This window comes from Cnephaeus nilssonii, assembly GCF_951640355.1.
Source record: "Cnephaeus nilssonii genome assembly, chromosome: X".
Taxonomy (NCBI): Eukaryota; Metazoa; Chordata; class Mammalia; order Chiroptera; family Vespertilionidae; genus Cnephaeus; species Cnephaeus nilssonii.
Window position 1 is genome coordinate 127,776,866 of NC_137071.1, and position 14,603 is coordinate 127,791,468.

The window sequence follows — 14,603 nt, forward strand, 5'->3', positions numbered from 1 at the left end:
ATGTCGGTGAAACCTAGACATTCTCAAATAAAAGAAAATTAAAAGAATTTATCACTAGAAGACTTACCCTAAAAGAGTGGCTAAAAGAAATTCTTCAAACAGAAGGTAAATGAACAAAAGGAAAGTTAGAACATCAGGAATAAAATAATAAACTATCCTCTTCTTGAGTTTTATAAATAATTTTTGATGGTTGAAGCAAATATTCCAATATTGTCTAATGTAATTCTCAGTGTATGTACAGAAAATATTTAAAACAATTATATAATAAAGGCAGGGGTGTAAATGAACCTAAATGGTGGTAAAGTTTCTATATTGTCCTATAATATCTGGTTCTCTGTTTTATAACAGCATGTAAAATATAAATGAAAAAACTTGCTCCCAGGTGCTCAGTTCCCCTTATGCCTTGAAATAAAAGACTTATTCTCACTGACCTAGAGGCGACAGGTCTTAAGAACCAAAGCTCTTGAGCCACTCTATGTTCTAGGACTGGCTGTCCTAAGTAGGAAAGCAGCAAGGTTTCTTTGTCACCATTCTACAGAATGGTCAAGGCCTCCTTTGAATAGATAGGAAATTTATTCTGCTCCTGTTTATGTGCATTTTTTCATAAGTTTTTCTGTATGACACAGACACATAGAAACACACTCTGATATTCTACTGAGCCTAGGAAGATCCCTGCAAAAGATGAAAGTGGAAAGTGACCTCTGAGAAAGGGAGAGAGAGATGTGTGGGTAATGTAAGCTTCTGGCTTACACCCTAAAGCAATGTTCCCCACGCCACCATAGGGGGGCAGGTAGAACCTGTGACTTGCTTCTAACCAATAGATTGTAACAAATGGGATGGGATGTCACTCCTATGATCATCTTATGTTACGTAAGACTCAGTCTTAGCAGACTGGAGCAAAACACTTTCCCCTTGCTGGCTTTGAAAAAGTAAGCTGCCATGTTTTGAGAGGGTCTATGGAGAAGGCCACATGGCAAGGAACTATAAGCAGCCTCCAGGAGTGGAGGGTAGTCCTCTGCCAAAGGCCAGCAAAATAAACCAGAGACCTGAGTCCTCCAGCTACAAGGAGATTAATTCTCCAAACCATCTGAGAGAGCTTGGAAGCAAATTCTTCCCTAGTCAAACCTCCAGATGAGAACACAGCCCAGCCAGCACACAGACTACAGCCCTGAAAGACCTTGAAAAGAGAACCTAGGCACACTGTGCCGACTCCTGACCCACAGACACTGAGATAATACATGTGTACTGCTTTAAGCCACTAGTTTTGCGATAATTTGTAATGCAGCAATAGTTAACTAACACACCCTCTTTTCCTTTGCAGCCAAGGAAGTCTACTCGTAGTAGAAGTGAAGATATGCAGGTCAATTTCTCATTGAATTATCAGAGAAAAGTCTACAGGATCCACTAAACCATTACCAAGTACAGCTCTGGCACTTTCCTGCCCTTGGGGCAGAACATGACCAATCTCACCAGGAGTAACACAGTCTTCTTGGGCTGTCAGTGCTCTGAAGGCTGTGAGGACCCATCACAGCCCAGATCTCCAACCTGGTCGGTCCTTCCCTTCTCCATCCACAACTTCCTCATCTATCCCTTCCTGCACTGCCTCCCATCTACCAACTCAGCTTTTTACAATCATAGGCCAGATCTTTGGGTCCTTCCCAATTCCCCAAGTCTAGCTCCCTTTGACTTCTTGGCTAAGGGGAGGCTTTATATTCTAAAGCCAGGCATTTAACTGTAATTACCAAAAATGAAATCACAGTGTGATTACTGTTTTCCCAAAGGGTAAAAGAAAATAGAATCTTTCTTGAAAAACAAAACAAAAACTCATCAGAAACAAGCCTATCCATTGGCACATCATTTACTCCTTTCATCTCCAAGACCTGGGTATTGTAGGTATGTAGACAGAAGGCAGCTATCTTTTTTTTTTAAGTCTAAAAATTGAATATCTGATCTCACCTCAGCAGATTTCTTGTGTTCATTTGGAACTTTTGACTTGTTCCTATACCTTGAGCCAATAAGAGAAGTAGAAGGACCTGCAAAAAATAATTAGAAAAAATACTGAGACTTATTACCTGCAATATAACTAGATGCCCTATAACTAAATGTCATCCAAGAGAATATGAAAGATATGATGGAGAAGAACACAGTAATCTCATACATAACACGGAAGAAAGTTAAATTACAACCAAAAAAGCCCCATAATGGAGTTTAATGACATTTATAGGTGATCTCCCAGTGTGCAAAAGCTTCAACAATGCTAATGCTGAGGAGATTTGATTTGGTATAATCATACATTATAACATTTTGGAATAACATGATTCATGTTCCACCTGGAGAAAAAGTATCTGCAAAAGCAACTGAAAAAACTAAAAATGTAGAACAAGTAATGTATATATCCTTCAGCACTTCCCCAAATGCTATTGTTAATAAGGTTGTTGCCTTTTACAAATGACTCATCCAGTCAAACATTTAGTACCTGAGCTATAATTAGAACTGGAGGGCCTATAATTTATGCTCTTTTCTTCCTTTCTGGAAAAACACTGTTAAATCATTATTAGATTTGGCATTTCTTTAGGATAGTGAAAAGTAAGAAACAAATGCTATATGCCATACAAAACCAATTTTCCCACCTAACTTATCAATTACTAATGGAATTTAAATGAATAAACAAATGGTACCCCAAGCTTTCTTTCCTAAAAACATTATTTTTTTAACCACTGAAGGAAGGATGAAACAGGTAGTCCTCAACTCAAAGAAGAAATCCTTAAGGAGTATAGATACAGGGGTTACCAGCTGTTGGCTGGTTCTACTCACTGCCATCTGAACTGTCACTGGTGCTGAAAGTTCTACGACGCTTCATTTTGTAGCATCCTGGGAAAGAGAACAATACTGAATGAAATAGTCAACACACACACACACACACACCCCAAATTGGCAGCAGCAGCAGGCCAATCAAATGATTTCTGTCAAGAATATTCTCAAATGATCTAGAGTGATGAGAGAAGAATACCACCAAATTCTCCAATACAGTGTGTGTCAAAGACTGGGTGAGGACAGATATTAGCCTTAGGAGGAAGTCCATGAAGCAGAGGATGAATAGCATAGGATTGGCTGGAGTTTCAGATGTGGCCACATGACCCATGTCCACCCAAACAGAGGGGGCAGGCATGGGGCCCTCACAAGCCAGGAGGAGCAGAAAGGGAAAAGGCAGTAGCAAAGGCAGAACTGTCAAGAGCCAAGGTTGAAAGGCACGGGACATGATTGGCTGAAGAAAGAACAAGTGAGGTATGTGCCATCTGGAAGAGCACAACCACACTGTTCTTCGGCCTGCCTTTTCTCCCTCTTTCTCACTTATCCCCAAAACAACTAGCCAAATTGAAAATTACATCTACTGATGTACTGCAGGGAATGGTATAGAAAGCTCCTATATTGTTCAAATACATGATGCTTTTGACCAAAACTTCAATTGGGACAAGTGTCTTTCCTTGTGTGTGTAGCCAATGGCAGATAAAAAAGAGGCCCCATCTTTCTAGAAACACTCCAGCACTAGAATGTAGGAAAAAAGGAGGACACAGATATATCAAGTCACAAGGGGAGTGCTCAAAATATAAACTAGAAAAAGATAGTGATATAATCAGTAACTGACATTCTATTATGTGCCACAGTATACAAAATGCTACTAGGCCAATCATGATTCCACAAGGGATAATGGTCATGGCTACTGCCTTTGAGCCACTCACGATCTCCTAAGGAAATAGATTGCTCACAAGGCCACTGTAAACAATTGGGAGTAACGGAAACAAAACTGCCTGTTATAAAGCTAATAGAGTCCCCCTCCTGGCATGACAATGTGAAGAGCTACATGGACCCACTCCTCAGTGAAACCGGTGAAAATTATGTTAAAAACAAACAAAAAAACCCACCCATTTAAAATCTAAGCTCCTACAGCAAACGAAGAAGCATTTGTCAAAGGAAAGCTACTAAAACTCAGTAGGTAAGAGTCTATAGTATTTGGGCCTAGACCCATTCCCTTTATCCTCCAGCCCAGCACAGATGTCAGTCACACCGGACTGGTGCATCTAAGAACACAGAGCTCCCTATGCCCCAGCTCCCAGCTCCCAGCTGCAAGGCTTTCTTCCTGGGAGGGACAGGACACCAGCATTTCTCACCCTGTCCCCAGCTACCTGTTGCTGAGGCTAAGTTCCAGCAAAGTGTGGCTGAGAGGTGAGGGCTCTCTTCTTCCAGGTGGCCCCCACTCCTGGGATGGAGGCTATGCTTGGCTATGGTGGAATGAGGGTTCTACATTAGTAGACGCAAACCTAGGAGGCTTGGGGATGCCACTCAGAGGGAAATACATAATAGTCCCCGACCCCCTGTACTAGAGAGCTGTGGCTCTGAGATTTTGCCTAGTGGGGGAAGCAGGTCATGGAATAGAGGGCCCCAAATCTTCCCCCAGTGGTAATCACTTCATTTGTAACAGAGTGTGGAAAAGTTGTTCTTGCCTACGTTGGCTAGCATGCTGGACAGAATCAGGGAAATACAGAGCTGGAAGGAAATCTCAAACACTGATCTTGGGAACTATCCCTTCAAAGGAGCCCTAATTTGAATGGATCAGTTTGTGGAGCAATTTATGCCCCTGGGCATTATTAAAAACAACAGAGCAATCAGCCAGCAATTAGTGAAAACGTAATAGCTGGGTGTGGTCAGGGAAAGAGACAAAAAAAAAAGCCCTGCCAAAAAATACTATTATTGCAGGGTAACTGTGGGCATACCAAAGGCTGTACTCTTAAGAAGCAACAAGACTTCACACTGCAGGGCAAAAGGGAGGAGTAAATAGACTTCAATAAAAATAATCCGATAGTCACTAAAGAAGGAAATAATAATAAAGAGCCCAGGGGGGTGGTGCCAGTATCCAGAGTTACTACATTATATTATCTAAAATGTCCAGTTTCCAACAAAAAATACGAGATATGAAAATAGGAAAGTATGACCTATACACTAGCCAAAAAGCAAGTGACAGAAAATGCTTGTGAGAGCAAACATGTCAGATTTAATAGGCAAAGACTTCAAATTAATCATATAAATATGTTCAGAGAACTAAAAAAAAAAACATAATTAAAGAAATAAAGGACAGGAAAAAAAAGAAATAAAGGAAGGTAACAATATCAGCCCAGCTGGCATGACTCAGTGGTTGAGCGTTGACCTATGAATCAGGAGGTCATGTTCAATTCCCCATCAGGGCACATGCCTGGGTTGCGGGCTCAATTACCAGTGTGGGGCATGGAGGAGGCAGCCAATCAATGATTATCTCTCATTCATTGTTTTTTAAAAAAATATATTTTATTGATTTTTTACAGAGAGAAAGATAGAGAGTTAGAAACATCGATGAGAGAGAAACATCGATCAGTTGCCTCTTGCACACCTCCTACTGGGGATGTGCCTGCAACCAAGGTACATGCCCTTGACCGGAATCGAACCTGGGACCCTTGAGTCCGCAGGCCGACGCTCTATCCACTGAGTCAAACCGGTTTCGGCTCATTGTTTTTTTTAATCTCTCTCTCCCTCTCCCTTCCTCTCTGAAATCAATAATAAAAATACATTTATTTTTAAAGGAATATCAATAAAGAGATAGAAAGTATTAAAAAAAACAAATGGTAACTCTGATACTGAAAAGTAAAATAACTAAAATAAAAAAAATCACTAAAGGGGTTCAACAGTAGATCTGAACTGGAAGAAGAAAGAATTAGTGAACTTGAAATACATCAGTATAGATAATGCAAGCAAAAGAACAGAGAGGAAAAAGATGAAGATAAAGCTTCACAGAAACGTGGGACACCATTAAGTGCACCAACATATATGCAACAGAAGGGAAGGAGAAAAAGCAGAAAAAATAATGGCTGAAAGATTCCCAAATTTACTGGAAAACATTGATTTGCATTTCCAGGAAGCTTGGGGCTCTGGCATTGGAGCTGGGAGGGCAGCCACCCCAGTTTCCTGTGCTGAGCCATTCCCTCACACTGCAGAGGACATCTTTCTCCAGTGAACTTTTGCTATCCAGGCAGTTTTTCCCTGGGGGCGGTGGGGGGGAAGGCAGTTGCCCCACCCTCTTGAAAGACCTCTCACCCCACCCTGTGGTCCATAGCTTGAGGCTAATCAAAATTGAATGTCAATGAGACTGAGGGCAGAGGCGGGTCTCTGGAGGCTTTGAGTCTTTGCCTGATCTAATCTGGGGCCCAGGGCTAGGAAAAGCAGACCCTGGTGCACATCTTGGTCCTTTCCAAAGGCACCCAGCCCCAGAAGAGGGATCCACAAGCTGTGGATTGCATCTAGCTCCTAACAGGGCATTCAGAACCAGTCACAAACAGTGTCTGACACTGTCCTGCACTAGAGACTTGGATTCGTAGCAGATCTACCTAACACACAGACTCAAAACCCAAATAAGCATCCAAAATGGGGAGATAAAAAACAAGCCCCAAATGAAAGAACAAGAGAATCCTCCAAAAGAAGAGCTAAATGAAATGGAGATAAGAAATTTATCAGAGCCTGGCAGGCGTTGCTCAGTGGTTGAGCATCAACCTATGAACCAGGAGGTCACGGTTCAATTTTGGGTCAGGGCACATGCCCGGGTTGTGGGCTCGATCCCCAGTGGGGGGTGTGCTAGAGGCAGCCAATCAATGATTCTCTCTCATCACTGATGCTTCTATCTCTCTCTCCCTCTCCCTTCCTCTCTGAAGTCAATAAAAAGATTAAAAAAAAAGCAATTTATCAGACACACAGACACAGAGTTCAAAATAATAATGGCAAAGATGCTCAACAGCTGGAATGTTGCCTCTTCTAAGCCCAGCCTCCTCTGCATGACCTTCCAGGCCTAGAGTATTCTGGCTCCAATCTGTCATGTCTCATCAGTTGTTGCTCTTCTGCCTCCGGCACATGCTCTGCCCCATGTGATTCCATGAACACATCATCTTGTTTCATACTTGCCAAGCTTGGCACCGGGCTCTTCTGTCTACAGTTCCCTTCCTACTTATCTTGGCCAGCCCATTCCCCTCCCCCATCTGGTCCTACCAATTTGTGGGCTCTCCTCAATGAAGCTCCCTCGATGCCCCTCTCACACAATCATTCACTCTTTCACTTTCCACCGAAATCTGACTGTGTAGAAAGTAACTGACTTGCACTATAAACATTCTTTACATGGTCAGCCCTGCCGCTAGATGACAAACTTCTTGAAAGCTGGGACTATGTCACATTCATCTCTTACACCTCCAGGTCTTACTACCGTGTCCTGCACAGAATAAACATGCGGAAGAGTAATAGACGCTGTGGTGCACCACCTGCCTCTTTTACCCAGTAAGCATATGACCCATCTCCCCGCTACTACCTGTTAGATGCTAAGGGCTCACAGCTGTCCCTCTCCTAAGGCTTAGGCGCTGGAGTCCTGCCAGGGAGGTTCCACTCTGCCTATCTCCTTCCCAGGGACAGCCAGCACCCAGTAATTGTTCTACAGCCCTCCAAGCCGATCAGGCTAAGGCTAGACTTTCCTCAGACCGTATCCTTACTTTAGCTCCTTCCTCTTCCCTACCCGTTTGTCCTCACTCCCTGATAGGTTTCTCCTCGGGGCACTCCCTCAATGTGTCATGTAGGTTCCAACACTGTCTCCGGTTCTGCTTCTAGGCACCCCTCCTTAAGACAACGTGTTAATCTTCAGAAAGTGGCACGTTTTCAAAGTAGAATGAACGTTTTCGTTATGTAAAATTATAAATAAGAACAGTGTAATCTTGGAGTAACTTCAGGATGTGCCTTGATGACTGACATTTGGATGTACAATACTATTCAGCTGTTTATTTTCTAGTTCACTGTTCAGGGTATAGACATTATAAAGGCATTCTTTCCTTCCTCACCTCCCAAAATGAGTATTGGCAGAAATGAAATGTGCATCAGACCTCACTTTGCACCCTTGGGAACAGTAATTTGATGGCAGTTTTCAGATCTCATTCCCACTATAATCTCAATCAAAATGATTAACAGCAGGCTGATTGATTTTAACACTGATTGTAAGCCAGGCAAAATACATATGCATAAAGTAGACGCCTTCCTTGGGTGAAACTCTTAACTCTCTTTTTTAAAAATATATTTTTTATTGATTTCAGAGAGGAAGGGAGAGGGGGAGAGAGATAGAAACATCAATGATGAGAGGGAATCATCGATTACCTCCTGCACGCCCCCCACTGGAGATTGAGCCCGCAACCCGAGCATGTGCCCATAACCGGAATCGAACCCTGGACCCTTCAGTCCACAGGCCAACACTCTATCCACGGAGCCAAACCGGCTAGGGCTGAAACTCTCTTTTAAAGGAGCACTGCCTGGAATTCAACCCAATGGGATTATTTGGAATCTAAGTCTGCTCGACTCTCCATTAATATTCCCACAGAAGAGCAGGCAGGCAAGGAAAAGTGATTAACTCCAACACAGCCCTTTTCTTTCCTTCTACAAGCCCATGAGACATACTTCTGAAATGCATCAGCAGTGCAAGAGCCCCCGTTCACTGCTCTCCACAGGGCCATGCAGCAGCTTAAAAATAATGTAAGGCTCCACTTTAAACATATTTATACCCTTTGACCCAGGAGTTCTCCTTCCAACATTCATCTCTGAAAATAAACCCAAAACACAGAAAATAACTTAGGAACAAAAATGCCCATTATAACTCCATAATAAAAAAAAACAAATGAAACCTAGCTATCGAACGAAAGAGAAATTATTGAAGTATATTAATATTATAGTATTTCATTCAATCATTTAAACAGGGTATTCAGGAAAACATTTATGTTAAAACGTTAAGTGGATAAAACAGTATAAAAATTGATTTTATAGCGACAGCACATCTATGAAATAAAATATATAGAAAATAGATGAAGGCCATAAACCAATTTACCAACATCAGTTATGTTAGTAACATTGAAGTGATGGATTTCTGGGGGTTAAAAACATTCTCAATTTTCTTCCCATCCTCCACATTTTTACAGTACACATATAGAACATCTAAAATTAGAAAAAATACTTCTACGATTTTGAGGTATCTGTCCTCCTCACCACCCACAAATGATGCAGCTGACCTGAAAAAACTGAAACTATAAAAGTAGCAGTCACTGTCATTCAAGATGGGCATATATCAGAGCAAAAGAAAAAAATCAGAAAAGCACAATACAATCTGCACAAAATGTGCAGTTTGGAAAAGACAAATATCTAAAGCAGTGGTTCCCAACTGAAGGCAACTCTGTCCCCCGGAGACACGTGACAATATCTGGAGACATTTTTGGTTCTCACGAATGGGAAGGGAGGTGTTACTGGCATCTAGGGGGCAGAGGCCAAGGAGGCTGGTAAACAGCCTACCAGGCACAGGACAGTCCCTTACCAAGCACAGACTTATCTGGCCCAAAGTGTGAATACTGCCAAGGTTGAGAAACCTTGCTCTACAAGAATGAAGCAGAAATCGATAAGAATCGAGAGTACAGAAATGACTGCCTTCAGTTTATTCGCCCAATCCAAGGTAAAGTAACAAAGGGGCACTCCCCAAAACCCAAAGGCAATTTTATCAAAAAGAAAGCAGGGCTTTGAGCAATGCTTGGGGAACTTCGAGAACTCATCAGCTCAAGGAGTGGAACAGAATGAAAATGTAAACAGGTTCAGGAAGGACTGAGATAAAATCAGGGAGGATAAATCCATGATGGTATTTGGAAGTAATCCTTAAGTGCAGAAGTACCTTGAAGTCCAGCTCCCTTAGGATTTCAGGAAAATATCCTTCAGAGCCATTAACAGAGACAGATGGCCACTGGTCAGACCAGAACAGCATACTTACATTCTTAAAGGTCAATTCCCGCCATGGGGGCAAAAACCCTCCCAGAAACCATGAATACCATAAATGTGTTTCTTGAGCTGATTACCTCTGCTTTGGGGTACACAATACTAACCCTCTCTACACTGAGACCATTTCAGTCCACCATCTGTGCTTTAATTCAGAATTCACCCCTCTCTGCCAAACAATTCAATGTGCTTCAATATTATAGAACCAAAACTTCCCTCCAAGCCTGTTGGTCTCGAATATCTTTCATCTCGACCACATTTCAGTAGTCCAGTGACTACAGCCAGTAATAGCTACCTAGAGGCTGAGTAAACAAAAAGAATGTATTATACATATTTTACTGCTTTTCCTCACCCCTAACCGATGATTTGTCTTTAAAAAAGAAGAGCTACCAGAAGTGGGAGTAGATATACTTTTCTGTACTTCCCTAAAGAACACCTTCATCTCGGTCATTTTAAAGTTGTTTTTTTAAATTAAGATACATATTGTGACTCACCAGTCCCCTGTGATGAGATAAGTATGGAAGTCAACTCTTTTCCAAAAGTCCGCAAGGAGCATTTCAGTAAAAGAAGAAAATAAGAATTTACCTAGGTAGGCTCCTGCCATTCTGACCAGTATTTCTACGTTGTCCACAGTTATGCCTGTTGCCAAGAAACAGGCTTACCCCCTTTAAGATACAGACTTGTTAACAAATTATTTGGGAATTTCAAACCCTCTGATGAGCGATCATCTTACATGAGAAGGCCAGGCTGGGAAATGAATTTAAATCAGGGTTTGGCCCACTTTTTCTATAAAAGACCAGATAGCAAATACTCTTGGCTCTGCTGGCCATACGGTTCTCTTTTGCAATTACTCATACCTGCTGTGGTAGCATGAAAACAGCCATAAGTAGTACATAAACAAATGAGCATGGCTATGTTCCAATAAAACTTTATTGTACTGAAATTTGAATTTCATAAAAATTTTTTTACATGTCATGAAATAGTACTTTTCATTTATCAACCATTTAAAAAGGTAAAAACCATTCTTAGCTTGAAGACCATACAAAAATAGGTGGCAGGCTAGATTTGGCTCACAGGCCATAGCTGGTCTAAACTGTAAGAAACCTTTCTTTTTTTTTTAAAAAAAAAGTATATTGTTATTGATTTCAGAGAGGAAGGGAGAGGGAGATAGAAACATCAATGACGAGAGAGAATCATTGATTGGCTGCCTCCTGCACGCCCCACACTGGGGACTGAGCCCACAACCTGGGCATGTGCCCTCACTGGGAATCGAACCGTGACCTCCTGGTTCAAGGTCAATGCTTAACCACTGAGCCACGCTGGCTGGGCAAGAAACCTTTCTTTTAATGAAAGAAACAATACTGGAAATTGGAAGCATACAATTGAATTATCACTCTCCTAATTCTCTCCTTCTTTCCTAATCTCTCAGTCCACTGTTTGACTCATACAGACCTCACTGGAAGGTTTCAGCCTGGGTGGTCTATTCTGTAATGCTTTCTGGACAGATTCTAATGGCCTTAGTCCCTTCTACATTAAAATCTGTTCTATGCCTGTAAGGAAAAAGACCCCAGTTCCAACAACTTAAAAACATTTAGCAGTATAGAAGTGAAATAAGTCAGTCAGAGAAAGACAAGTACCAGATGATTTCACTTACATGTAGAATCTAAAGAACAAAATGAATGAGCAAACAAAATAGAAATAAAGTCACAGAGAACAGAATGGTGGTTGCTAAAGGGGAGGGGAGCTGGGGGACTGGGTGAAAGAGGTGAGGGATTGAGAAGTACAGATTGGTAGTTACAAAGCAGTCATGGGGATATAAAGTACAGCAGAGGGAATCATTTTGTAATAACTATGTAGATGCCAGGCGGGTGCTGGAAATATCAGGGGTAACACTTTGACCACTATGCTGTACACCTGAAGCCAACACAAAATAATATTGAAAGTAAACTGTAATTGAACAGAAAAAAATAAAGTACATATATTGAAACTAAAAAAGCATTAAAAATTAGTAGTACATTTTCTTTTTAATTTATTTACACATATTCAACAATTTCAACTATCCAGATAAATAAGTAGGCTTGGCATGTTAATAAAAAGAGACATTTTATAAAACATAAATCCTTTTAAGATAAAACACCATTTGCAAATAAGACCTCTTAAGAATAAAGTAAATCAACAAGAATAACTTTTACTTTTTTTCCCAACAGAAATGAATTTACCTGCTGCTGTGAGTTGCTTCCACCGTGAAATATTTACTCACATGTCTACCTGATTTAAAATAATCATCAGAATTTATTAAGAGAAAAAATAACCTTTACCCCAGGTTTTAGTAACAATAACAGGCTTGTAGGCCTCACATATAAGGCCAAAGAAACAGAAACAATCCCAAACTTACTGAGCAAGTTCAAATCCATCGCACACCAACTGTGAATACCGTGTTAACAGAGGGAAGGCTCTGAACTGGCTACCAGAACTGAGAAACCAAGCCCTTCCTTGGGCTCCCTCCCACAGAGCGAGGGCCACAGGACCAGGTGCACGAGACACGCTGTCACTATGGCTTGGGTGATCACAGCCTAAAACTGGTGACCAATGATGTGTTGCAAACCGATAGAGGGGGGTTTCAGAGTTCATACCAAAATCAATCAAGGTGGCGAGGATGTGAACGGGAGGGGGTGGCTCCAGTCTGAGCAATGCCCGTGGCGAAGCCACAGTGAGACTCCATGGAAGCGAACGCACAAAGGGAAAGAGTCAGTACTGACTTGGAGGACAACAGAAAGTGAGAGGAAAGGAAATGGCTACAAAATTTCCCCAAGAAGAATGAAAGGGGCTAGGCCATAAATGCCAATACAGGTTAAACCCCAAGAAACTGTACCTAGCCTCCCCAGCAGAGGTTCTCAACCCCTATTGCCCACTGGAATCATCTAGGAGCTTGTCAAAATCCCAGTGCTCCAACTGCACTCATTACCAATGAAGTCAGAATCTCTCTTTTCAAAGAACCAGCTTTCTGATTCATGGTTTTTCTCTACTGTTTTTGTTTTCAAGGACATTAACTTCTTTTTTCTTTATTATTTCTTTTCTCCAGCTTGCTTTGAGTTTTACTTTTTTCCCTCTACTTTCTTAAGGTAAAAGCCTAGATTATTCATTTGAGACCTTTCATTTATTCCTCATTTAAGCATGTGGTGCTTTAAATTTCCCACTCAGGCTCAGCCAGTGTGGCACAGTGGTTGAGCATTGACCTACGAACCAGGAGGTCACGGTTCAAGTCCCAGTTAGGGCATGTGCCCCACAGCGGGCTCAATCCCCAGTTGGAGGTGTGCAGGAGGCAGCCGGTCAATAATTCTCTCCTCTCTGAAATAAATAAAAATATATTTTAAAACATTGCCTATTCAGCACTGACTTAGCTACATCCTACAAGTTTTGATATGCTGTATTTTCATTTTCATACAGGTCAATGTATTTTTTAAAACTGATTTTAAAGAGGAAGTGGGGGGGGGGGAGAGAGAGAGAGAGAGAGAGAGAGAGAGAGAGAGAAAGAGAGAGAAACATCAATGTGAGAGAGATACATTGATAGGTTGCCTCCCACATGCGCCGCACCCTGACCAGGGATGGAACTGCAATCTAGGTATGTGCTCCTGACCAGGAATCAAACCCGAGACATTCTGGTACTCAGGACGAGGTTCCAACCACTGAGCCACACTGGCCAGGGCTCAATGTATTTTTTTATTTCCCTTGAGACTTCCTCCTTGATCCACGGATCAATGAGAAGTGTGTTGTTTAGTTTCCAAGTGTTTGGAGTCTTTTCTGTAGTCTGATTTTGATTTCTAATTTGATTTCATTATGATCAGATAATATGCTCTGTATGATTTCAATTCTTTATATTGGTTGAGGTTTGTTTTATGACCTGGGATATAGTCTATCTTGGTTAACGTTACATGTGTACTTGAAAAGTAAATATATTATGATGTTGTCAAGTGAAACTTTCTATGTCAATTAGATCAGTTGATTGGTGGTGGAATTTCTTCTATATCCTTGCTAATTTTCTATCTACTGGTTCTATCAACTATTAAGAAAGGAGCATTAAAGTTCACAACTATAATTGTGGATTTGTCTATTTCTCAATTCAGTTATGTTGAGTTGTACTTCAGGTACTTTGAAGCTCTGTTATTTGATGCATACACATTTAAGATTGGTGTGTCTTCTGTATGGACTGACCCTGTGAATCGTGATGTAGTGCTTGTCTTTGTCCCTGATAATTTTCTTTGCTCTGATGTCTAACTTATCTGATATTAATGTAGCCACTACAACTTTCTTTTGATATTTGCATGGTATATCTTTTCCCACCCATTTACTTTTAAGTTACCTATGTCATTACATTTAACTGGACTAGAGTGAAATGTGTCTACTCTATCTTATCTGGAACAGGAAGTGTGGTCTGTACTATTTCTGCAATCCTCGCTGAAGTTACACATATTATCTCAAAAGTTATTACTTTAAAACAAAAAATTATTTCAAAAAGAACTAGCTGTTAAAAAAGTAAGCAAATGATGCAAAGGGCATTTAATCCATGTTCCTAACGTATCTGGAAAGTGTCAAATTGAGAAAGAAAAAGGATCAACCCGTGGATTTGTGAGATGTTCACTTAATGCATTCTCCCAGATCCAGGAAACAAACAGGCTAAGAAATAAGTAAAACTTACAGGCCAAGGGAGCATTGGAAGGCTGACCCCCTATCTGTGGGCCATTAGA

At 41.2% G+C, this 14,603-nt stretch overlaps 1 protein-coding gene across 5 annotated transcripts in view; it reads right to left on the bottom strand.

Moving 5' to 3' along the window:
- Positions 1-14,603, bottom strand: part of JADE3 (jade family PHD finger 3) — a 102,269-nt gene that overhangs the window by 44,444 nt on the left and 43,222 nt on the right. For all 5 annotated transcript variants that reach the window (XM_079764939.1, XM_079764938.1, XM_079764940.1 and 2 more), the window contains 2 exons: positions 2,815-2,871; positions 1,957-2,033 (listed from right to left, as the gene is read on the bottom strand). In XM_079764939.1, the coding sequence (XP_079621065.1) occupies positions 1,957-2,033; positions 2,815-2,860 (123 nt within the window). In that variant the 5' untranslated portion in view covers positions 2,861-2,871. The remainder of the gene's footprint in view (positions 1-1,956; positions 2,034-2,814; positions 2,872-14,603) is intronic.